The sequence below is a fragment of the Panonychus citri genome, unplaced genomic scaffold (genome assembly GCF_014898815.1).
Source record: "Panonychus citri isolate SS breed McGregor unplaced genomic scaffold, ASM1489881v1 Contig00138, whole genome shotgun sequence".
Classification (NCBI taxonomy): domain Eukaryota; kingdom Metazoa; phylum Arthropoda; class Arachnida; order Trombidiformes; family Tetranychidae; genus Panonychus; species Panonychus citri.
The window spans coordinates 2597618-2625237 of record NW_026515543.1 but is presented as its reverse complement, the minus strand read 5'-3'; the positions used below and the strand labels follow the sequence as shown (position 1 = coordinate 2625237).

General features: G+C 28.7%; 1 protein-coding gene across 9 annotated transcripts in view; it reads left to right on the top strand.

Annotated features, from left to right (window-relative positions):
• LOC128393843 (pleckstrin homology domain-containing family G member 5-like) overlaps positions 1–27620 on the top strand; it is an 81122-nt gene that overhangs the window by 14191 nt on the left and 39311 nt on the right. For 3 of the 9 annotated variants that reach the window (XM_053354068.1, XM_053354069.1, XM_053354077.1), the window contains exons 3-5: positions 277–314; positions 13171–13296; positions 16001–16066. In XM_053354068.1, the coding sequence (XP_053210043.1) occupies positions 277–314; positions 13171–13296; positions 16001–16066 (230 nt within the window). Of the gene's footprint in view, positions 1–276; positions 315–4396; positions 4751–10400; positions 11214–12059; positions 12084–13170; positions 13297–16000; positions 16067–27620 lie in introns of those variants that run through there. The other 6 variants (XM_053354070.1, XM_053354073.1, XM_053354071.1 and 3 more) reach the window with 6 other exon arrangements.

The following is a 27620-nucleotide window of genomic DNA, read 5'->3' as shown; positions in this document are numbered from 1 at the left end:
CAATCAGTTAATCATGGTTAACCCTTTTCAAACTTTTCAAACTTTTGGAAACTTTTTTCACCTTAATTGTTGTTATTTAATAATCACAATCTATTTGTGTATCAAGACGATGATGATCAGAAAAATAAAGTGATTTAATTAAAAATAACAGTAAATTAACTTTGATCAAGTAAAAGTAAAATAATTGGAACCACAATCAACTAAATTATCAACGAAACTTTCTCTTAATTGTTTACTAATTGTTTTTTAATTTTCTTTTTCTTTTCTCCCCCATAGATGAAACCATGCGAATGTACAGTTACTTTCATCGAAAGGTAATTAAGCTAATTAAGATTAATTTTCTACCTTTAAATTATCCAATGAATTCTCAATTAATCATAATCACAACCATCGAATGTCATTTTAATAATAGTAAACAGTAATTCTTAATTGCAATTGAAACTTTTAATTTTAAACTTTTGCTCTTTTTTTTTCATCAAAATAATAAAACTTTAATGATGTGGAAATAAATTATTGACCATTGAAAAGTAATCATCATAATCTTATTGGTCATTTTGATGGTCATCAAATTGAAATATAATATTATATGTATGACATCAATTTACGAGGAGATGAAGATAAAAACTAATGATAGGTAATGAAGATGAAGATGATGATTAAATAAGCATAGGTATTGGTCAGTTCTGGACAGTAAACAAGTAAACAAACAAGAAATGAAGGGAAATGAACCAGTAGGTCAATCGGTAACAATTAGAGTCTTATTACAAAGGGAATCCATAGACGATTGAAATGAGATGTTGTAAGATGATTAGGATGAGAGATGAGGGATAAAGATAATCTCATATTAATATGATAATATATTCAATTGACCTGTTTTCAAATTGATTTGATATCTTTGAATGATTTTTATTTGTTTGTTTCCATGTAATTCAAATGTGAGGTTGAAAAGTTATCTTTTTTTATGGGACATTAAATAGGATGAGGATGAGGAAAAGATCAGGAAGGATAATGACGAGGAAGATGATGATTAAGAGGATAATCATGATGATATATTTTATATACATGGAAGACGATTAGGTAAAAAAAATCCTCTGATGAAAAGTAATAAATTGAATCTACAAAGTTAAAGTTATCATGATGATTATCAATTGAGCATTTTTTTATCATCTAATCCGCTGATTAGATAATTTAACCAGGCAAAGTTTATGCACCAACCTCACCCCATTGGATGCTAATGAAGATGATGATGGAAAAGTAATAAAAAACTGTTTTCATCGTCATCTTTTTTTTTATATTTTTCTTGCTGAATCAATAAGAAAATGAGAACTGAGTAAATTCTGAATCTCAATTTTTTCTTCAACATGAAAAATAATAACGGAACTTTTTTTCCATCACAATTTTCTCAATGGGAATAAACAATCTGATTCCATTGGTTGTATTTATTTTTTTTCTTCAATCTAATAAGAAATTGATGAGCAACTTAATCATTTTCTGCTTTCATCAACAGTAAACAATCAAATTAATTACAAACAATTAGATCTAATTGTTGATCTTTTTGATAACGTTGTTCCTTTGATGTGATAACAATAAGTGATTTTCATGTCATGCAAATGCAATTGAATTTTTCTTTCACTTTTCAAATTAGTATCTTGATAATTTGGACAATCATCATCATGTGGAAGGATCAGGATAATTAACAATCAAATGGACATGAATTTGCTATTAACTATATTACAATTCAATATGAAAAAAAACGCTCATGATATTGTTGGTATTTCAAGTTCATTGTTAGTTGATAGTCATGAATGAATATTTTAAACTGACCCTTGTCCACTGATATTATCATTATTACCTTTTATTATTATTGTTATCGCCATAGAGGTTATTATATTTATATAACTGGTTTCCTTTTGTTGAATGGTCAGTTGATGGACATTGGCTAGATGGTGATAATAATAAGGAAACGGTAGTTGACATAACAAACTTATTTTCACTTTCAGGTCATTATCTTTAAGATGATAATGATTAAGATGATGGTGATGATGATGATGATGATGATGATGAAAAATCGTGTGATAATATGAACGGTTAATATTCATGAGGTTTTCATGATTAATGAATAGGAAATGCTAAGGTAAGGGAATTAATTTTCTGTTAGAAAAAAAAGTTTTTTTAAGACGTTGACAGTTAAGTTGCTATTCTCATGATTATGAAAGGTAAATGATAATTTTCTGGTGATAATGATGAAAGTCATGATGATGATGAGGATGATAAGTTAAGTAAGTGGTTCCTGTTTCATATTTGTGGTCAGTTTTTGATGACCAGAACTTTTTTCCCTCTCCAAGTGAAAGCTCGTTGATCATTATAATCATTTTGATGGTCAACAAATTTACTGTTGACCCTCTCATCACCTTCAATCTAACTGAAAACGAGGATCCAATGAATATAATTAATAATTTTCCTTCCAATCAAAAGTTAATTGTTTCCACTTTTTTCCCTACCAAAATATAATAATCGTAAATCCATTTGATGATTTACTGATTAGTGAAGTTTTTTTTTATCTTCATAAACCATTAACTTTTTTTACACTTTTACTTTTTGCTGGTTTACCTGTTTGATTAGTACGTTGATTCACAATTAACGAGTTTACAATCAAATTTGATTATCTTGACTGTTAAACATTTTGGGTTTGTTGTTGATTAAAACTAAAATTTTCTTATCTAATTGTGATTAACTTTAAGTGTGTGTGTATTATCAGATTGTTGTATTATTATCATTGGGTGAGGTTCACAATTTAATTTGATTGTTTTGGTTAATCATCTTGATCATCTTATATAATTGTTATCACATGATAATCAATGATTTTCCATCAGAATCTTAACACAAAATTGATGAAGAAATTATAATCACAGTTAAATCAAACGTTTCCATGAAAGTGAGAGTTTAATTGTTATAATAAATATTCAACAATCAGATTAACAGTAAATTGTATTGAATTAAACTGTGAATGTATTAATATTTTGTTTCTTTATTGATTAATGAATTGAAATGAAACCAGATTATATTCAGATTCTCATGTACATTAGGTTAACATGTTTATCATGATGAAAATTACATGTTAACCTTTTTTTTTCATGTCATTCATATAATTACCATGATTCGTTGATGATGAATAAGTGAAAAAGTTTTCATGGGATAACATGGTGATAGGATATATTACATTTATTGGATCAATGTCCATCTGATTCAATTGACCAGTGGTGAGAAAAAATCGTGTCCAGGTTAACAAAGTCACTTTTTGTTTATCTCAATGTTCACAGGGTGTTTCATGGTGAGAGATACGATAACATGAAATTCAAGATACAAACTTGAAATTTGATAGAAAAACAAAGTTATTTATATATCTTTAAGAAAAAGATATCATGTCTTTGAGATTATTAATAAAGATCATATTCTCGATGATAATAAAGAGGAAGATGACAGGTAAGATGATAACATTTAGAATTTCAAGATAAGGCGGGAAAAAGTTACATTTCGAACTTTCTTAATGAGGATAAGTTACAATTCCGTTGGAATATCTTGATTAAGGATCAAATGATTGATGAACTTGTTTGAATTTCATGGTGATCATGGTGATGAATATATGAATTCAGGTAAGAATGTAGATAATATGATTCATCCAATCAAAATTATAGTTTTTTTTTCTATCACTATTATTGTGATATTCTCATGTCATGTTGACCTGCGCTGATTCTGATTCTGAGTGAGCTGAATTTTTCATCATCTCACTTTTACCTTTTTTCGAGGAAAATATCTACACAGGTATTCACATCATCTTCATCCTTTTCATATTCATCATCGACTATTTTATCATCTGAATAATATTCTTTTCGTATTAATAATAACCAATTAGTTTCAATTTTCTAATAGATTCTCGAATCTCATCATTTTCAGAACAAAATTTAAGAAAATTTCATCGAATTTTTTTTTCTACCTTTGTTCTAATATCATAATCATGATAATCATCGTCTTCTTTTGATTAGGGAAAAGTTAATCGTCTTTTTTTTCTGTAAAATCATCAACAATTAATTCCAACTAATCTGCTCAACTAATTGTTGAACAATCAACTGATTGTTCATATATGTGTGTGTGTATCTTTACCTGGAAAAGTTACAACAAATTGTTTTCCAATTTGATGTTATATTGATTTAAAAAGTTGCTTCTTTTTCAAGAGACCTATTTGTTAATCCGATAATCTGGATGAATGATTTATCGATCATCGTTTTAACGATAATCAACTTTTTCTCTAATTTGATTGGGGGTTTGTTTTTAAATTGAAAATCTTTTACCCGGTGGGAAAGTATCACTTTTTTTGGTTACAATTTTTTCACTAAAAGTGTTGTCACTTATTGAATGGTGTCTGCAAAAAGCAAGCACGGGTCCAGCTTCTTTCCCGTCTAATGTTGACCTTAATCGGGCCGAGTGTTGTCCCTCAAGCCTTTCATCGGCTGACCAGTTGACCCAACACCATGAACCAACATTCACCAAAGTTTCACCCTCTTACCACCGTCACAACTATCAGGTTAAAGGTGACCAACAACAACAACAACATGATGACCATCACAATTGGTCAACTAATCATGTCATCAAAAGCTCAACCTCAGCATCAGCCATCTTAATATCATCTTCAATATGCTCATCATCATCATCTACAATCACAATTAACAATCAAGAAAATGCTCAACCAAATGTGAGTTAATTAAAATGGTTAAAGTAGTTTAGTTATTATTTTCATATCTAACAATCAATTGGTGAAAATTTGACCTCCTTAATTGTTGTTATATTGATAAAATGGTTAAGAGAAACATTGATTATCATTGACAATTTAATCTGATTGTAAATTTTTCTGATGATTACCTTGATTGTTGTTAATCAATGGTTTCATTTAACTCAAATCAATAGGTCAAGGTTTAATTGTGTTAATCTAGATGAGAAATCTGAATTAATCAATTAGTTTGATTTTTTTTTAATATTGAAAAAAAAATAAGAGACAACAAATTGATTCATCAATTTTTACATTTACTAAATTAATTTTTCTTGGTTAAAGTTAATTGTTGCTTTGCCCAAGAGCTACAATCAAGGATAGATTAATTTAACAGATTGATGAAAATTAAATTTCTTGATTAAATCCAGATACTATTACAAGAAAAAAGTTAATTAACCAAAAAATTTGGACTAAATTTAAATTATCAAATGAAATTAGAATCAATAAAAATAAATGGTTTCATCTAAATCATAATTGGAAATGATTAAAGCCAAACAATTAGTATTCAATAAAGGCTCAAATAAAATTGATATCATGATAATCAACAACAATCAAGGCAAATAATCTTGATATTTAACTTTAAATGACGTTAATTGTTGTTATTATTATCATCATCATCAATATTTGATTATATTGATTGTTGATAATAATAACTAAATTTGTATTCAGTCCTTGTCCAAGGTTAGTTAATTGTCCAACAATTAAGCAAAAATACAAATCAAACTGGAAACCATTTGATTTCATGTATATGAAACCAATAAACTGAATTGATTAACCCTACCAACCGAGCTTATTATTATTAACAATTAGACAACAATTAACTTACCAGAAACTTGTACACACACAAATAATTTAACCATAAATTGTCAAATCAATTGGTAAACAATTAGCTTAGGATGACGATGAGTGAGATGAATAATGAACCAGATTAAAAGTAAATTAAAAAATCAGACTAACAATCAAAAACCATACAAATACATATGAACAATTATCATGATTAAATTGGATAAAATTAATGATAATATTGAAAGAAAAAGTGAAAATTTTGATTATTTCAAAAATCTAGCGGGTAAATGATTGCGATTCAAATGTTTGTCACCAACAATCAATCAAATATGATCAACAATCAGTCATCATAACCAGTTAATCACAAACAATTGATATCAATGAACACTTGAAATTCATATTGATTGTCAGTTAATTGTTACTCTTAAATTGTTATTGTTTCTCTTGACCATTATTATTATCAGACCCTTGATAATTTTACCTTTTGTTTAATAAGTGATGATGGTCATTAAATGATCTGGTAAACTGACCAACTGACCCATAATATATTAAAAAATATATTTCATGGTAACAAAAAATTAGCAATTGATTATGAAACTCAATCAGTGAAACTTAATAATAATAATAATATATTGATATGCATGGTTGATATTGAAAAAAAAGTTCTGATGAAAAAAAAATAACAAAACAAAAGTAAATTAGTTTCCATGATAAAATTGAGATTCTGAGCCAGAATTGATAACCTTGATTGTGAATGGGTCAAGGAGTGTTATCCATTGTATTGTCACACATTATCATCATTTAATCATCATCATCATCATCTTGATTGAGAATCTCATTTCAACAGCATCATGATGAGTAACATCATGATGAAATCTCTTTCGCTGAGTCTTGGAAAATGTTTTTCATTTTCTACTATAAACTAATATTTTCATTCTTGATGAAATTTCATATACATAAAAGACCATTGAGAAGCAAAAGAAATGAATGAATCGAGGATAAAAACAAATAAAGATGATGATGATTATCTTCATGGATTGGGTGTGTTACCTGAAAAAAAATTATTCCAAAAAAAAGTGTCTTTTATTTCATCATTTAAAACATGATGATGATCATGATGATATTATAACGAGGTTGATGGTAAGTTGCATGAGGGATCAACATCATTTTCAAGGTTTTCATCATTTTTTTTTTGTTTCTCATCATCATTATCATCATATTCATTCATATGATAATTTCTTACCTGTAATATCATGGGTGGGTTAGTTGATGATTAACTGATTGTTGTACTTATTATAACAACACTTTAATAGTGAAAACAAATTAATGTTTCAATATCTGTTTTTATTGAACATTTATCCACTTTGATTCATATATACGTTGATATAATATTGATTATGTTTTCTGATAACAATTTACCTTTTCTTGTTATTGGATTCAGGTAATCAACATGATAGATTTATAATAATGCTCAAGGAATCAATTCCAGATTATTGTAGTAATATTATTTATCTAATATTATTTTTTTTTACATATTGATGATGAATCTATTTCCATGTAGATTTAGATGATATTTCCTGAATTATTTTCACTTCATTTGTGTGTCTGTTTATCCCTATCATTGAATCTGATGGCCAATTGATTATCATGAAACAATGTTCTGGTTTGGTTTTTTTTTCATCATCAACATGAACTTTATCATGTTTCTCAGGCAAATATATTTATTGTCTTTTATTTTACTCTGTTCATCTATTATCAATTTCTAGGTATAATATGAACAGCACACTTACTTTTATTGTAAATGGTAAAGTGCCCGAGGGGAAATTGTTATTAATACAATAGATTGAGGATAATCAATGGGTAGGTGGAAGATAAACAGAGAGAGAGAGAGAGAGAGAGAGACAGGAAGATATCAAGGTAAGATAAGATGAAGATAATGATTATAAGGATGAAAATGATGGTTAGAAAATCAGGAAATGAGTATTATAGTTAAGAAACAATAAGAATGATATTTGACATTAAACGAAATTGATAGTAAACCAACATAGAAAATAAATAAATCTTGAACGATTTTTTTGCTTTCGAACTTTTTTCTTGCCTTCTTCGAACTTACAATTAACTTTTCCATGGAACACCCTCTATATATGTTCAAGCATACACCTTGACCTTATTAATAGAGGAATCATTTTATCACATCGAAAATTGATAAAATGTATCAGATTAATTGTGACAATAATCAGCTAATCAATATAAAAGATTAACTTGCAATTATTGGCTTTGATTCGTTGTGAAAATGAACTTTTTTTATTGACAAATTTTCCTCATTCTTCCATTATTCCACCATTGTACAATCTAAACTAATTAAAAGTGACTTGTCAAGTTAATTGCGATTAAAATGAAATAGTAACAATCATCATTTTCTAATACAACGTACGAATAAAACGCTTAACGTTAGATGGCGACACTTGAGTTTTTCGTTGCAACGAAAATCAATTTAATCGTTGCGATAGTTTACTTTTTTTGGAACCGAATTCATTACTTTGATTTAGATTATTATTATTATTATTTGTTTCTTAAGATTTTTTTTTGCTAGAAGAAGAAAATGATTATTAATCGAAAAGTGTAATAATCAAGTTGATTGTGATGACAATTAGTTGATAAAATGGTTTGATGATCAGGAAATTGAAGCGAAGATGAGAAAAGTTTCAAAATGTTGCTCTCTTAATGATTTAAAAAGTAAAGACGAAGAAGAAAAAAAAAGTTGATCCATAAAAATTAAAGAGAGTAAACGTTAGTTAACAAGATGATTAAGATGATGATGAGTTTCATTTGGTTGATAAATTTTTCGTTCATCATAATCATCATGAGTTTTTCTTTATTTTTTCATGAGACAGTAAAAACTTTTTCGTAGCCATTAAAAAATAACACTTAGAACTTTGATCTAAACTCGAGTAACTTACTTTTTCCTCCGATGAGTTATTACTATTTACCTTTATTTTTTTTTCTTCTATTTCTGTGAACTCAATTATTATTACTCTCTCTCTCTCTTGATGATGATAAACAAGATAAAAGTGATGATGAAAAAAAAACAAGTGAGTTTAATAGTAGTAAAAGTGAGAAAGTATTAACTCTCTCTCCCTCTTACAAATATCATGATGGGAAACTTTCCTATCATGATATTTATTTGAGTCTGAATTTCACTGAATAATAATCAACATAATGATGATGATGATAAATTGCAAGTGAAATTCATCATCATCATTGTTTTGCATGGTTACCTTTTTTAAAAAAACTTTTTCTTACCATGAAAAGTTTGATAATAATAAATATTTGACAATAATGATTACCTGAGATTTGAACAATTGAAAAAAAAGATTCAAATTGTTTCAGCGCTAATTATTTACATCTAATGAGACGGGAAACATTATACAGAATTAATTACATGAGGATAATCAACTGATTAATTTGAATATGTTGGTTTAATTGCTGAATTGGATGCTCTCTCTCTCTCTCTCTCTCTCTCTCTCTAGCTCCTCTTTCTATTTACCTGTCTATCTCTATTAATGATTTACCAAAACAATCAAAAGGTTTACCTGTGTGATATTATCTAACTTGACAACAGCAATTAATTGTTAATTTGGGTTTTGCAATTGTCATTGATACACAACAGTAATCACATCAATAGAAACTCAATGAGAACAAGAAAATCAACATTACACCAATGATTTTCAATCGACTGATTTTAAGAGAAACTTTTTTTTCTTACCTGAAACTTTTTTCTCCTGTCACCTTGATACTTATCATCCTTTCCCCTTTCATCATCATCATCTTAACTTGATTATCTTGTCTCTCTCTCTCTCTCTCTCTCTCTCTCTCTCTCTCTCTTGATGATGATAAACAAGATAAAAGTGATGATGAAAAAAAAACAAGTGAGTTTAATAGTAGTAAAAGTGAGAAAGTATTAACTCTCTCTCCCTCTTACAAATATCATGATGGGAAACTTTCCTATCATGATATTTATTTGAGTCTGAATTTCACTGAATAATAATCAACATAATGATGATGATGATAAATTGCAAGTGAAATTCATCATCATCATTGTTTTGCATGGTTACCTTTTTTTAAAAAAAACTTTTTCTTACCATGAAAAGTTTGATAATAATAAATATTTGACAATAATGATTACCTGAGATTTGAACAATTGAAAAAAAAGATTCAAATTGTTTCAGCGCTAATTATTTACATCTAATGAGACGGGAAACATTATACAGAATTAATTACATGAGGATAATCAACTGATTAATTTGAATATGTTGGTTTAATTGCTGAATTGGATGCTCTCTCTCTCTCTCTCTCTCTCTCTCTAGCTCCTCTTTCTATTTACCTGTCTATCTCTATTAATGATTTACCAAAACAATCAAAAGGTTTACCTGTGTGATATTATCTAACTTGACAACAGCAATTAATTGTTAATTTGGGTTTTGCAATTGTCATTGATACACAACAGTAATCACATCAATAGAAACTCAATGAGAACAAGAAAATCAACATTACACCAATGATTTTCAATCGACTGATTTTAAGAGAAACTTTTTTTTCTTACCTGAAACTTTTTTCTCCTGTCACCTTGATACTTATCATCCTTTCCCCTTTCATCATCATCATCTTAACTTGATTATCTTGTATCTCTCTCTCTCTCTCTCTCTCTCTCTCTCTCTCTCTCTCTCTCTTGTTGTCATCTTCATCATCTATTTTGTATTGTTAACCATTGAAACAAAGCTTGTTACTTGATCATCATCAACAGTTTCCAAACGATTTAATTGTTAACAATTTAACTTTGATTGGTTGTTGATTAAACAGTATAATCAAAAATTAACTGATCATTTTTTTTCTCCAGTGAGTTAATCATAAATCACCAACACAACCATTAACAATTACATTATCAACAGTTTTTTTTGTAAATTCAAAAACTAATTGTTGTTTATTGATCAAATCGGGAACAGTTTTAAATTGAACGATAATTAATTACATGTAAATTAATGTGATTAATCATCACTACCATAAAAAAAACAAATTTTCTGTTGATTAATTGTGATCAACACAGTTAGTTAATTGTTAACTGTTGAAGGTAAAGTTTTCCCTTGCCATCATCATTGATATTCAAACTTGTGCAACTTTTAATTTATCATGATGATGATCATCAATCCGAATCATTAATCTGATGGTTTTAAACCTTGTTACCTATGTGATTATTTTGTGTAAATCATTTTCATCCTCATCCTCATCCTCATCTTAAAAGTGTCACATTGTTATTAATGTAAAGGTAGTGAGCCTATGGGATTTACAAGCAAACAAAAGGATAATATGTCATCAGGAATGAAAATTGAAGGAATAAGAAGATAATAGATTTAAAAAAAAAGTTCGTTGAAAATTCTGAAGAATGAGCTTTTCTTTCATCATGTTTCCATGGAAATGAATTGATGATAAAATTGTGATTCTCAAGATGAAGAAACATTATTCTAAATTAAGGAAATCATCATTCAGTTTTTCTCGTCGATATTCAACTGATGCTGTTGTTTTCAGTTCATTTGAACCTTATCATGTAAGTGATCATGAATTTCATCATGAAAGGTGATCATCAAAATTTGAGACTTAATTTGATTTGATTGTTGACAATTGACTCCAATGAGTTGACAAGAAATTGAGAAGAGAGAAAATCAATTCTGTGATTCATTTTAAATTCAAGGTTTTCCCTCCGGTGGTTAGTTTTTCCTCCACAAGACCAAAGGGGTTTTCATGTGGATCATGAAAATGATGAAGATGATGACGATAATGTTAACGATATGATTGTCTAAATGTTTCCCATTGATTTGGATCAATGGATGAAGATAATGATCAGGAAGAGATGATAATACTCAATGGTCAATACTTATTAATAATGATGACCAATGAATTATTATTATCTCAGTTGGACATTGTCCATTTTTCGTGTCCACTTTTTTCATGATCACGTTGAGATTTTGGTTCTCTCTCTTTCTCTCTTTCTTTCTCTGTCTAAATTTCCCTCTCACCCTTAAGGTGTATTCAACTAATCAGCTAAATTCTGACGTGTTTTTAATCAATTAATTGATCCTGAAAACTCCTCTCTCCAGGTAACCATGAAAAAGAGACAATTTAAAATCCACTCCTATTGAATTACCTTTAATTTTAGTTATTTAAGTTTCGCCAATTACCTTAATCAGCTTTCAATTTACCTCCATTTCTCTTAATTATTTAACTATTTGATAATCAACTTACAAATTTTCTTATTCCTATTGATTAATTAATCATTTTGTGCATCTTCATTGTTACATTTTCCAATCGTAATCCTGATTACCCAAACCACAGTTAATTCATTGATTCAGCTTATTGTTGTTTCTTGTCTGATGATTAACACATTTTGATTGATTGATTGACTTAATTAATGACCATGGTAATTATGAATTTTCATTGAGAATTGGGTTTGAATTGTTCAATGTTAAATTGTACCATTACCTAAAGGTGGGTCAACCAAATATTGATGTTAATTTGATTATTATGATTACAATTTATCATTGGTTACTAATTTAGGGTGTGATTCATTCAATTCCTGTGTAAATCTAATCATCATTCAACAATTAACGTTTGAAAAATTATCATATAATCATAATAGTGACAATTAACTTTTTAATGTGACAAAAAAAAATGATTGTTGCTAAACTCAACTAATCAGCTGATTAACTTTACAATTTAATTGTTGAAATGAAAAAAATTATGACTCAACTTGAATGATATTACAAAATCATGATCATTAATCAACAATTTAAAAAATATCATTGAGATATAATTGAATTGTTGGATTTGGAAAGGCAATGAAACAAGTAAACATTGTTAATTGCTGATGAAATTAGTTAATCATAATCATATGATGATGATTATTATTACAATGATATTGTTTTCTCATTGAAGTATATTAATTAAATCAAATCAATGAGATGATTAATTGTCTCCTCATTGAGTAAGCAAAAAAAAAACATAAAGCCTACGGTTAAATATCATTATTATTAATAATAATTGATGAAAATCCTTAATTGTGATTAGTATTAATAGTGACAGATAATCAAGTTTCACTTGATTATTATCATGACAATTTGATCATGATAGTTGTAATCAGGTTATCAATTGTGAAAGTGTGTGTATGAAACCAAATTAACATGATGTTCATGATCATGATAACATTTTGAACACGAACAATTTACCTGAGCAATTAAATAGTTTTTACAGTTAAATATTAACATTTAATTGACTGCAACTACAATTTATGATAATACTTAATAATCAGTTTTAATTGTGATTGCAAAATTTAAATCACCAATGGTAACTAACAATCAACTTTGATAGTAACAACAATCCAATGAGAGTAACATTAAAAGTTAACTAATCCCCTAATTGAAACAATCAGTAAATTCATTGACCCTCAAACTAAATTAACCACTAAACTAAATGAATTATGATTAACTAATTTTGTTTAATTGTTACAGGGATCATCTGAGGATCTTTATACCAAAAAATCATCATCAATCTTACCTCGATCCTCTGGTCAGTTATTGAAAACATTTGGATGCCAAAGATCACTGACCACCAAAGGTTCATCATTTGAGAAAAAGGTAATTATCAACAATTAGATTTAATTATAATCGATAGCACCAATAATCGTAATGGTTAATTGTTTATCGATTGAAATTGTTTATTGTTTAATTTTGTTGAACCATCTTTTGTATTGTTAGTTAATTGTTAGCAAATGATTAAGCAGAAATCATCTTGATTATGATAATTATATTTTTATTATCATTATCACCCAACTCATTCAATGAATACTAATGCTGATTATTGGGTCAGTAGGACAAATGGTTACACCTTAAGTCAAGGTAATTTATATGGTAAATCCTAGACTTGATTTACCAGAATTGATTATTTACTAGATTATCATGATTATAATCAGAATATTCAATCAACTACAACAATTGATTAAAATGAATGAATCAAAACTCATTATGGTTAACAAAGTTAATCACCAAACAAAAAATTTATCATTTGGATTATGAAAAAGCTTATTAACCAATATTGGGAAAAAGTTTTCATGATAAGTTGAAATTTAATTTGTTTGGTGATTTAAATGTGATCAGATTATTAGTTAATTTGTATCACAAAGGAATCACAATTAAATGATGAAAATGATTAAAGATTATCGTAAATATTGAATATGTTTACTAACAAATATGAAATGAAACTTTAAATCCGATGACAATTTGTATTTGATGATTTAGATGGGGAAAAGTAAATCAATTGATAAATGGAAGAAAATTTTTTCTTAATCTAAATTGTGGTTTTAAGGATTAACGATTAACCCAAAATGAAGGGGAAAATAATAATAATTAGGTCAAATCCATTTACTGACCAATCCCTTTACCTTTGGTTTAGTTAATGATGTTCACCAGGGTTTAACAATGAACATGATTAAACCACAACAATTAGATGATAATTTATCCTGATTATGATAATATTGTGTTCAAGTGGTTAACCTTTTGAATACATTGAAAGTTAAAAATTGATGATGATAATTGTTTGGGATTTGTGAACCTTAATCCGAGGATATTAAAGTTAACCATTTACAATGATGATTAAAAGTAGACAACGGCAGTTAATTTAGAGAGCAATTTATAAATTGTTAAGATTAACCTTTAATCAGTATCATTATCATTTGAATACTAAGCTTGATGAATTTAGAAGGAGAGAAAAAAAAATCTTTCCATCTAAGGATTAATTGAGATTCCATATTGATCTGAGTTTTATGATGAACTTTTCATGATTTAATTGTGATCCTTTTGTTGTGAATTTATTTTTAATTCAAAGTGAACATGGTTAATTGTTGTTGGATTGTTAATAAATATAGCAAAGGGGTCAACAATTAAATAGCAACAATTTAATGGTAAATTGTGATTATATTTTCATGATTATGATGATACCATGGATTTCATGATAACTCAGCACAAATTGCTGGAAATCTGAACCGGATCATTAATTTAATCAACTCAGGTAGTTTCCGATGTGTATATTTACCTTAACCATTAACAATCAATCAATTAACTAACCAACTGAATCAAAATTTATCTTTATTCTGATAATTTATAAATATCATGTTGAGTTAATGTTTTATTTACCATATTGAGTGAAAACAAAAACTCATCTAATCATTAATTATGATTAAATGAGTTGTGTGTCTATGATTTACAATAAATGATGAAGTTACTTGAAACCGGAAACAGTTTTGATGCTACAATATGAATGGAAAACCGGAACTAAATTTTGAACCCTTTTTACCTTTGAAATTGATTATATTTCCCTGACAATTAGTAAACATTATCATTAACAATAAGTTGATGATTATTATTATTAAATTGTTATCATCATTTACTGTTGATATTCAGGTGAATCAGATAATCTCATGAGACTCATTTGATTTGAAATGGATAATCCCTGAAGGAGATGGTGATGAGAAATGTAGTTCCCTTGAATTTATCTGCTAATCTCAGATGAATTATAATTAAATGGATTGGATAATAAATGATTTGAGATTAGTGTTTAAAGTTAAATCCTTTTGGGTTCGGGATAAGGGATAAGATTAACCAAAGAGATTATCGTTGATTATCATCATGGAATCAATTTCAACCTCATCTTGATCATCATTAAGTGTGATCATCACCATAACCATGATGATAATCAACTCACTAGGAAACTTTGATTAGAATGAAACAATTTAATTCTAGTGAAATTAAATTCTCAGTACAATTAACTTCCGATTCCAAAAGATTCAACTCACTTTCTTTTTCCAATTAAATCCCAATGTATTCATTTGATTAGTTAATTATCTCTATTTGACCTTTGATTCTCTCTCTCTCTCTTTGATTATTCAGTTAGTGTCAACAATTTACAAATCTGACAATAACAATTGTCTAATTTACTTTGTTTTTTTCTGCCTTTGCAATTGATTAAAACAATTTCATTTCAATACAAAATTAACAATTTAGTTTCTGTTTCTTGTTGTGTTTAATCAATTCAATTGATTTAATTGTTATCTCACTCGATTGAATATCAAACATGATTCAATCTCAATTACAATTTTCATCCTATGTGTTTGTATCTCTCAATCATGATTCCTGTGATTTAATTGCTCAATTGATTAATTAATCAATTCAAAGTGTTTCAAAATCTCAATTGAAAAGTCAAAGTTAAACGAGAAAACAAAATCCACAAACAATTAAAATTAATTGTCTTCTTTTCTTCAACTCTATTATGTATCGACTTGGAAAGTTAATTAGGGTCAGCTTTCCATATTTAGGATCACAATTTATCAAATTAAATAAAGAAACAACAAGAGTAAGTTAATTGTTACAACTCAGAATTCAAATTTCCCTTTTTACTTTCAGTAGATATTCATTCAATTGTCCAAACATTTATATTATCGAAACGTCCAGACGACTGACCATTGACCCTTCTATTGATTAGGCGTGAAAAATTTCCTACAATACAATTAAATCTAATTACCTTTTGAAAATTAAATTCTCAATACAAATGATTAAATTTTCTGCTCTAAGTTGCCATCTAGCGGTAGAAATTTAAACAAATTTTCGAAACTTTTTTTCTCCAATGAAAAAGTTTTTCCAACTCTCTCAATGTAATTAATTTCAATTGTGACTCGTTTTTTTACCTGAAACAATAACAATTTCTCATCAAATGAGATTATCGATCAATGATCAAGTCAATTATTTAAGATTCATTTTCATCTCTTTTCCTTTTAATGGTCAGTCTGTTGACCATTAGTTTTGATTATTTCGTGTGTGTTGATGTTAGTATAAGATTGATGAGAATTTTCAACTTTTCTTCCTGATTAATATAACTTTCTTTTTCTCTCTCACCTGTCTTACCTTTATTCATCTTGATCACCAACATCCTCTCATCATCTTAACTGAAGGATGGATGACAAAAATAATAATAATCTTTACCTTCATCGGTGTCACAAAGATTTTTATTTTTCATCCTCATCTCTTGTTATCAAATATAAATGATAATTTGTTCATATAACTGAAAATGTTGACAATTTATTGTTTCCTTTGTTGTTTTTGTCTTTTACCTGTCTACTTACCTTTAGCATCCTCATCATTAATAATAATAATAATACTATTATTATCATCTACTGATTCAGCAATAATTTAATATCAATTAAATTGTGATGCTCAAAAAGTAATCATCAACTTGAATTTGTATTATCATTAATATCATCATCATCATATTGATTAAACATAAAACCGTTACAATTTAAATTGATCTTACAATTATTATTAATATTATGATGATATTACAAGCAATCAAATCTAATTATATTCTGGAAATTAATCTTCAAGTGTTAATTGTCTTGGTTTTAATCATTTAATCAATAAATAATTAAATCATATTTACCTTCATCTTAAGTCAAACTAATAATTATTATTGATTAAAACCTACAACTGTTGATCACTTGTATTATATGAGTTAATTGATCTAAATGATTAACAATCAATAATGATTATTATTTTTTCTTGTGTCTAACTAATGATTTTGATTATCTTATCATCTGAGTTTACCTGTAAATGTGATTTACTAATTGTTATCATAATGTAATTTAGATTCTGGATAAAAATTTGGTTAAAAAAAAAGTTCAGTCTCTGAGAAAGTTGATTAACTGATCAATATAATGAAAATTATTATTGTTTGAGTATTAATAGTTAATCATTGGCAATTGGAAATTGATTTTAGGTTAATACTGTTTAGTTAATTGTTGCCAATTTGAAATTTCGTTTGATAAATAGTTGGTTAAACTGTTAACAAGATAGTGATGACAATTTAACCAACTATTATTATCATGGATCCAGAAAAAAACAGGAAAGTGACTCGAAACCAAAAAAGATTCACAATTTATTGAATTTAAATGGTTGATTAACTGATTTATTGATTGTAATCATGATGATCACGATAATCAACTGACCAGGAAGCTCAAGTTGTTATAAAAAAAGTCCTTTAAATGTTAATACATGTACTTGAATACCCTAAGGGTCTTGTCCATTGGAAAGGTCAGTTTAACCATTTTATTACCATTGTCATGATGATGATGATGATGATAATCATCTTCATGATGATGACCGATCAATAAAAGTAGATAAAAAAAAATAAACTCCAAGAACTGAAGGTGAGAAAGTAAATAAAGATAAAAATTGATGAGGATGCTAAAGATGATATAAAAATGCTAGGAAATGATAACTGGTATTGAATAAAAATCGTTTATAAATTGTAATTGAAAATCTGGGTGATTTATACAAGATTAATTAATTTGATTAGTTTGCTCTGGGAAAGATGAACATGATAATCAGGATGAAATCATGTTCACAATAATAAAATTATCTTCTCATGATGAAATAAGATTCTAAGGTGCTATGATTAAGATGAGAAATCAATGTAAACATGGAAACACACAGAAATTGAATTGATTGATTTCTCCATTGATAATCATTATCATGAGAATCAGTTGATTATTCAATTGTGAATCACATTCAAATTAGATTATTATTGTTATCCAACAATCAACATTTGATTACATTGTATCTCGTAATTAATTAATTCACTTTCCTCAACTCTCTCTCTCTCTGTAATAATCAACGATAAGATTTAACTTTCTATTAACACAATTAACTTTTCCATTTCAATTTTGATATCAACTGATTAAATCCTTTTACGCTAATCAATCATTGAAATTGTAACTTTTTGATTACAATCTTTTTCGTTACCTCTGATTATTTCATTAACAATTAACTATTAGATTATTGTTAATACTATTAGGATGATCAGAAAGTTCTGCACGAAAAGTGAGTCTAAAATTCAAAATGTAATTAAACTCGAACAATAATTAGGAAAGAATTAATTTTTTTTAAATATTAAAATTCAATGTTTATTGATTGAAAATAATGATGTTGATCAAAATTTAGAATGTTTCACTCAGGCCAAAAATCGCGACAAAAATGATCGAAAAAAAAATTTTTTTAATCGCTTCTATTGGTGAGGTCTAAAGTGGCCTTAGAATTTTTTTATCGAAAATTTATCATTCTCATGATAAAATTCAATATTTTTACCATGATTATTGAAAAATTTGAAAATTAACTAATCACAATTAAGGAAAAAATTAAATTTGAAATTTCATCTTTTTTTTGTTAAAAAATCAGAAATTCATCATGAAATCAAAAACTTCCCATTTCCTCAATAATAAAAATTTTCTTGATCATAAATTTCTGATTTTTCCACAAAAAAAGATAAAATTTCAAATTTAATTTTTTCCTTAATTGTGATTAGTTAATTTTCAAAATTTTCAACAATTATAGTAAAAATATTAAATTTTATCATAAGAGTGATAAATTTCCGAAAAAAAATTCTAAGGCCACTTTAGACCTCATCAACAGAAGGGATTAAAAAAAAAATTTTTTCGGTCATTTTTGTCGCGATTTTTGGCCTGAATAAAATATTCAAACTTTTGATCAACATCATTATTTTCAATCAATAAACTTTGAATTTAAATATTTAAAAAAAATTAATTCTCGGCCAATAATTGTTCAAGTTAAATTACATGTTGAATTTTAGACTCACTTTTCGTGCAGAACTTTCTGATCATCCTAATATATTCAATCAATTCACCATCTATTTCAATAATATTGATTATCATTATTATTAGAATCACAATGATTTTCAATTATAATTACAATGGAACCAGAAAAGCCAGAAAATGATCAACCCAAAAATAACCAACTTTCAATTGGATCTTGTAAATTGTTGCCAATAAGTGTTATTGATTAGATTTGATTGTTAATAATCCACATTGGCATCAATTGTAAAAAAACCAAAGTAAATTGTTTTCAATCAATGATTTACAATTACGTAAATTGGTTGGTAAAGGGTAAACAATCAGTCTAAACAATTAACTTAAATCCTATCTTGTAATGTAATTACATTACTAATAATATTTTCCCGCTCAATGTCATTAACTTAATTGTTACAACAATTTGAATCTTATTCTTGATTAAATGTCCGATAATTTGTTGATTGTTTTTGGAGAAGACAAAATTCTGGTTAAATTTCAATGTAATTCATTAATTATCATCTTCTTTGTGTCGTCACAAATTGTAACAATTAACATTATTAAGTAAGTTAATTGTTTTCTCGGGCAATTTGCCAATAACAATCAAGAAAAACTTGTTACTTGTTGTTACGACAACGACGAGATTGTAAATCGTTAATTATAAATTGTACCCTAATTGTTAAAATCCAAAGTTACTGTTAAATAGCATAAATTACAATAGTTAGTTAGTTAATTTATTAAATTGTTTACTCGATGCTTATGATTGCCAACAATTGAGAAAGCAAAAGATTAACTAGATTAATATTAATCCCTTTTAAAACAATATAAGATTAAAAAACTTTTTCATTCCCTGGCATTGGGTTAATTAACTTAATCATCATCATAATCATCAATAATTAACCAAACTTTTATCACTTTCATTGAATTATTTGTATTCCTAATTTTAGATTGAACTTTCATTGCTGGTAATTTAATTTAAATTGTTGAATTGTTAATGAAAACAATCAATATGATCAATTGATTGGTATCAGTTTTATTGGTTGATTCAATTTAAATTGATTACTTGTTAAACATATAATGTAGTTGATTAGATTAACCTGATAATTTAATTGTTACCAATGATGAAAATGATGAGTGACTTTAATTTGATTGTAACAATTTGACTCTTTGACCGTTTACATAGATGAAAGAAATTAAATTAATTGCAATTAACTTTTGATCACTTTACATGCGATTGATTTGAGAATCAAATTTTCCCAATTAAAATAATTAAACATGGAAATTAATTGTTTTCATTTACAATCGCTAATGGTGATTAGTTAATCAATAAGGAGACACCTTCAACTATCATTATCGTTATTTACATTTAATTGTTGGTCTATTACGTTTAATAAAATGTTAATTGTTAATGGTGACAATCAAAGTGCCATTAAAAGTAATTGTAACAATCAATAAATTGTTAACTATCCAATACATGTGACCGATTTCAATGACCACAATAACAAAATCAATCAATATTGTCAAAGTATTTGTAAGAGTATTACTTTATCGGAACACTCGATTACCGAAATCTTTAATTAGGGGCCAATCTCATATCACAGTGGATTAAGTAATTACTTAATCCACACCACAAGTGATTAACAACAATTAATTAATTATAAATAGTTTTAATGTTGAATTAGGATTAACAATATGGACAAGAGTTTAACACAAAGAGATTTAATTTTAACAAGGATATGGATTAACTGGTTCACATTAACTGACTGTTTGTCTTTAACAATCTTGTTTTTTATACCCTTTGATTAAGGTGACACTTAGTCAACCCTTGATTCTGTTGGTTGTTGATGATGAGGTGAGTTTGGGGGTAAGAGTAGCTTACCTCCCCTTACAGAGCCCCCCGCCAAAGCTGAGTGCGGACTCTTTAACGGGTTCGACGAGGCTTGAGAGTGATCAATGATCGCTTACGAACCTCATCAAACTTATATGGATTAGGAACAAGATGATCTGGAGTGGGTGCAATGAAAGCTAACTCGTTGTACAATTGTTTGTTAATTTTTTGTTTTCTCTTGAATGGGTTATCATAAGCACTGAATTTAAAATGATGAGGCCAATCACCAATAACGTCCATCGTTTTATGTAACAAGGAGGCCATGTGGTGATTAAGAGGGTAAATATAACCACGAAATCCTTTGTTCATGTTTCTGGTTTCGAACAGATTAGCTTTTATCTTCTCGATTCTTTCGAAATCAATCAAGTACAGATATAATGAATAAGCTGAATCAATCAACGGTGAATGTTGTTTTTGTTGCAATATAACGTTAAACATGAGAAAAGCAGCGAATTTTAGACCAAGGGCTTGATTCTGACCTCGACAATTGTAATAAGAAGAGACACAGACAATTCTAGGTAACAATTGAAGATGATCGTGAATTGATATGAATAGGTTAACGAAATCTCCTGTTTGACCAGAAACAACAATTCGATCATATTTTCTTAGTAAATCGATAACCTCTGATCTAACTTTGGTAAACTGTTTACCCCGATTAACCTCTTCCTTAGTTAATCCATGAATTTGCGTTCCGAATTCTTGATCGAGCAAAGAAGCAGCGGGATGACGAATAAACTCATGATAAACGACTCGAACATTTTGCGCATCGATAATAGCAATCCAAATTGGAACATCTTTGATAGTACCATCTCGCATTTTAATTTTAGTATTTTCCATGTCGATTGAGCAAATAGAAAGGCCACTGTTCTTTGCCTTTACTAGACCTTCTGAGATTTGCTTTAAATGTGAACGAGGTGGAGCCATTTCAAGGGTTACATCATTATGTCTTTTCTGAAGACGTTCTTTGTTTTTTCTTTCTTTTTGAACTTGAACTTTAAGATTATATTTAGCTGGGTTATTTTGTCTTTTGATAAATTCTCTAAATGTGTTAATGTTTTTAAAGTTAGACCTGTAACAAGCTTTCGGCGTTGGTCCTTGAGTTAGTGGTTGATAATTTATTGATGGAGATGAAAATTCTGATGAAAGAGAAGAAAAGGATGATGATCCAGAGGTAGAAGAGGTTGAGAGCTCTGGTGATCTTGGTGGTGGATCATTCCAATGGAGATCTTCTTCCCATTCTTGTATTTCATTAGCTTCCGATGTTACCAAATTTAGATTTATATTATCACCAGGATCGTCTTCAATAATTGGTGATTCGGAGGAAGTAATTAACTTCTTCTCGTTGTTAGCAGATTGAAATAGAATCCAATTTTCAGGAATTCTTAAGGTGAATGAATCTTCTTGAACTAAATTCGGTCTCAACTTCGGTGGACAAGTGAAATAACTGGAGTACTCGTTCCAATTCCTGGTTCTTAATAAGGGTTTATCTTTAAGGTTAGTTGTTTGTGTTGAAGGTGAAGGTGATAATGATTTAGTTGATTTGTTAGATGGTTCATCTGGATGTGGTGAAGGTGATCTTTTCTTTTCCAAGTTATTTTCCGATAGATATTTATTGTAACAAGATAGCTTGTCTATATACTGTTGATGTAAGTTCTCAAGATTAATGTATTGATGCTTTAAACTTTCTTCGATTCTCCTAATGTCGTAGTTTGAAGATGTTGTTGTATCATTTGATTGGAAAATGGAACTTCCGGTGGAAACTTTGAACCTTATTTGATCAGTTCGTTTATAGCAGTTCCTAATATGATCACATAGAAAATCATAGTCACCAATTACATCACAATTTATGTTGATACATTTCACATTAAACTTGAATAAATCACTTTTGTTGTCTTTGAATAGGTAACAATCCTCAGGACAGGTTATGGTAAGACAGTTGAACTTTTCTCCATTGAGATTGATTGAGTTTGTTGTTGATGAGTCGATTCGATTGTTAAGTTTATATAAAGTAATCAGAAAATAAGCACATTTGGAACAATACCTTAGATCACAAGACGAACAAACTACAGGATCTCTAACCAAATGAAGACAGAGAACACAATTATCTCGACTGGAAGGTTCGTCGTTGTCCAATGATAAACAAAATCCTGGTCGAGGTCGAACTAATTGTATTGCTTTTCGATAGAAATTCTCTTCATATAAATAACGAGTATAAATCCTTTCTTTTAAAAAGTCCATATAAATGCTTAACGGGATTTGATCAGTTTCCTTAATTTGTTGAGTTGACATTATGATTTCTTGTAGTTGATGTAAATCTGAAGGTGAAAAAGTGATCACTTTTTTTCTCAAGAACGAGCGTTTATATTCCTGATTGAATTATCCCGATGATAATTTTCGAATTGAAAGAAAGAGAAGAAAAACAAATAATAAGAATAAGAGAGAAAGAGAAAGTAATTACTTTCTCTTTTGACACAGAACACAACAATAGAGCATAGCAAGAAAAACGAAGAACCAAAATGATGAATGAAATGATCTGGTATCAAAACAAATCGATTGAAAAATTGAATAGAATTGATTCAAAACAAGATGCGATCAATGTGATGAAAAAGATAAGATGATTATGTTGATGACGATCCAAATGTAAAGGTAATTACCTTTACAAACAAATGAGAACCAATTAGAAGCCAAAATTTCACCGCCGATTTTATTAACAGAGAGATGAATCAATTGAAATTTGAATTTTCAATTAACAGATTCAGAGAAAAGAAAATAATTGATGAAGTGAAGACAAAAGGAAACCAATTTGATTGTCATCTGATGTTGATTTGATTGCTGCTCGCATGGTGATGACAATTTAAAGATTTTTCTATCAATCATTTTTGAGGCAAAATCAAACAACTGATTAAATTGATCATTTTAAAATTTTCCAATCTTTTTTATCTCTTTAGTTACGCTTTAAAATAAAATCAATCAGTCGATCAGCAAACATCATTAGTGAACAAGTAATTACTTGTTCACATTCAATTATGATAATCAACTAATTATATCAAATTTGAACGATCAAAGTTTACATACGATAATTGTATTCAAAAATTGTCACTTGCCAATTACTCTTATCGATAATTTGATCAAGACAATTAGAAAGTATTTACTTGATTCCAACTAATATGATTCTGTATTTTGTTTTGTAAGAAAATTTGATCAATCAATTTAATGATTTTTAGCATAAGATATGAACTGTCCAAACTCATTGACTGCAATTGATGTGAACTAAATTGACACTCAATTCGTTTGTTGAAGGTAATTACCTTCAACTTGAATCGATGATTTTTTTTTGAATTCTGATAAAAGTTATGTTAGATATCGTAAATAATGAGGTTTGAATATCGATCAAAAGAGGCATAATGAGAGCTTTAAATTGGTATGAGAACAAGTTTATTCCAGCAAGTATTTGCTGAGAAACGAAAGTTCGAACTTCTCTCTATGGAAAAGCACGTGGGAAATTTTTTGCTTCTATCACCACGTAATTAATACCAATCGAAAGCTCATCAAAAACTGAGTAAAATATAACATAGAAACGGATATGCTAAGTGTTGAGGTTTTGCTACAATTTTGGAATGAAAATTTTGACTTTTGGCCGTGAAAAATATTTTTCTGGAAATTCGTTTAAAAGATATCGGGATGATTTATAGTGCATTCGAAAGCGCGTGAAAAACTAATCAAATCATATCATAGACAAGTGGCTCTGGAGATGAACCAATTCCAAGTTATTCACAGATGAAGTTAATTATCATCTCTCAATACAAACCAGCATGGTCAAAAAGTTGATCGGATCGGCTCTTCGAATACATCAATCGATTGGATTTCAGATGAATATTAAAAGCTAACATGGAATGAATATGATTATCTTTAGTGGTTTTCGAGTAATTTGCTGGAAACTTAATTTAACGTGAGAAACATAAATTTTCAGTAGTGAAATGTTAGAGTTGTTAATCAGTTGTATTCAATTAAGTTAGTTATTCAACATGATTACTCTCGTGATTTTCATCGGTTTCCGAGGTTGAATCCATGTTGTTACGATTTACCAATTTTATGTGAACGAAATTTGACTTTTCCATTTTCAGTGTTTTTTGATTTATCATTTTAACTGAAGATTCTAGGACCTTAATAACGATGTAATGACCATTGAACGAAGGTGTTAATTTACCCAAATCTTTGTGTGAAATATGAACTCGCTTTGTGACAATGTCACCAACTTTGAATGGAGGCTCTTTGGCTGTTTGGTTTTCTAACCTTTTTTGTTGATTTTGTACCATTTTCTCGTGAGTTTTTAAACGTAATTCAGAGATATTAGTGTCATCACCATGGTTAATATCTATTTGATATTCGTTAAGAATCGGGTTGTTCGGTTGAATATTGAATAGTAGTTGATAAGGAGATGTTCCAAGGTTTTCTGAAGGTGTTGAATTATAAGCAATGATTATCTCTCTTAGATGTTTATCCCATTCGTTACTTTTATCTGTTACCATCTTTATGCGTTGAGCAAGGACACCATTTATCCTTTCAACTAAACCTTGTGATTGAGGTCGATAAGGAGTAGACGTTTGATGAAAAATACACTGATCTCTTAGCCATTGCTTCGTTTCATCTGCTCGAAAACATGGACCATTATCCGTTTGGATCAATTTGGGTATTCCAACGAACGTTGTGATGTAGACGAAGAAATCAATCGCTTCTTTGGCTCTCTGGTTTGAATAAGCTTTAGCGAAAACAAACTTAGTCAAAACATCTACAGCAACGAAAAGATACGAATTGCGGTCTTTCGATCTTTTATAAGGACCTTGAATATCGATTTGAATACGTTCAAATGGTTGAGTTGGAATCGGCATTTCTCTCTTCACTTCGTGATTAACAGTTTTTGATTTGAACTTAATACACTTTGAACATTTTTTGATTTTGTTTCTTATAATCTCCTCCATGTTTTGAAACCAGAAAGCTGCTTTAACTTTCTTCAACGTTGGTTTTAGTCCAAAGTGTCCACCAAGTGCATCGTTATGGTACCAATTAAACACTTTTTGAATCATTGAATAAGGTAAAACGATAGCTAATTTACTGGGAGACAATCTTCGGTATAAAATATTTTGTCGAATGATAAACTTTGAGGTTAATTCGCCTTGATTAACTTGCTTGATTATCCTTTTAAGGTGAGCATCTTTTTGTTGTTCCGTCATAATTGTTGATTCATTTTCGATGAGTTCGGTTGAACTGACATCAAGATGAATCTTTCAATTGTATGATGATCCAAGGTATCAACGGAAACTTTTTCCTTGAACATGTTGATGAGCTCTTTCACCTGTAAGGTTTGTTGTTCTTTGTCGTAATTCTGATTGTCAAAATCAATAGTATCGCAATTATCATCGCATTTGTGATAAGTAATTAACTTATCACACCAATCGCGATTTTCTCTTTTCTCAATGATGATTTCTCCATGCTGACAATAGCGTTTCTTTTCTTCAAATGCATAATGAAGATACTTATAAAAATCTTCTTCTTCAATGGTTCCTTGTTTCTTATTTTTCCATTCACTTGAGCGGGAAAAACAATCAGCGGGGTGAGTTGATCCTTTCGCATATTCGATGATATAATCAAATTGTGATAATAAAGTTGCCCATCGGTGTAAACGTGTACATTTGAATTCTATCCTTTTCAGGCTACACAAAGCATGATGATCGGAAACGACAACAAAACGCTTACCGATCAAATAGTGTTGATATTTACGAATCCCAACGATAACAGCCAGACACTCTTTCTCTGTGATTGTGTAAGCTAACTGATGTTTAGCCAATTTAGTTCCAAAGTAACTAACAGGGCGCCAGTTATCATCTTCAAGTTGAAGTAACATCCCTCCAACTGCAACCGAACTAGCATCAACCATGAGCTTGTGTTCTTTATCGGGATCGAATTGGGAGATCACACAATCGTTCACCAATGCCTCCTTAATTTTCTGCCAACAGACTGTGTGTTTAGGTAACCATTTCCACTTGTTCGATTTTTTGCTACATAATTCAAATAAATCAGATGCGAGAGTCGAATAGTTTGGAATAAACTTTGATAGGTAATTGAATAAACCTAATTGACTTTGTAGAGCTTTGATGTCCCTTGGAATCGTGAAATTTTTTAAACGTTCAACCTTCTCCGGGTCAGGCTTGACTGTTCGTCCAGTTATGATGTGACCGAGAAACTTAATTTCGTTATGACCAAATTTACATTTATCTGGTTGAATCTTTAGACCATATTGTTTAATTCTCTCGAAAACATGTTTCGCATTGACAAGCAACTCGTTATAAGTTTGTCCGAATATAACAACATCATCAATGTATGCTAAA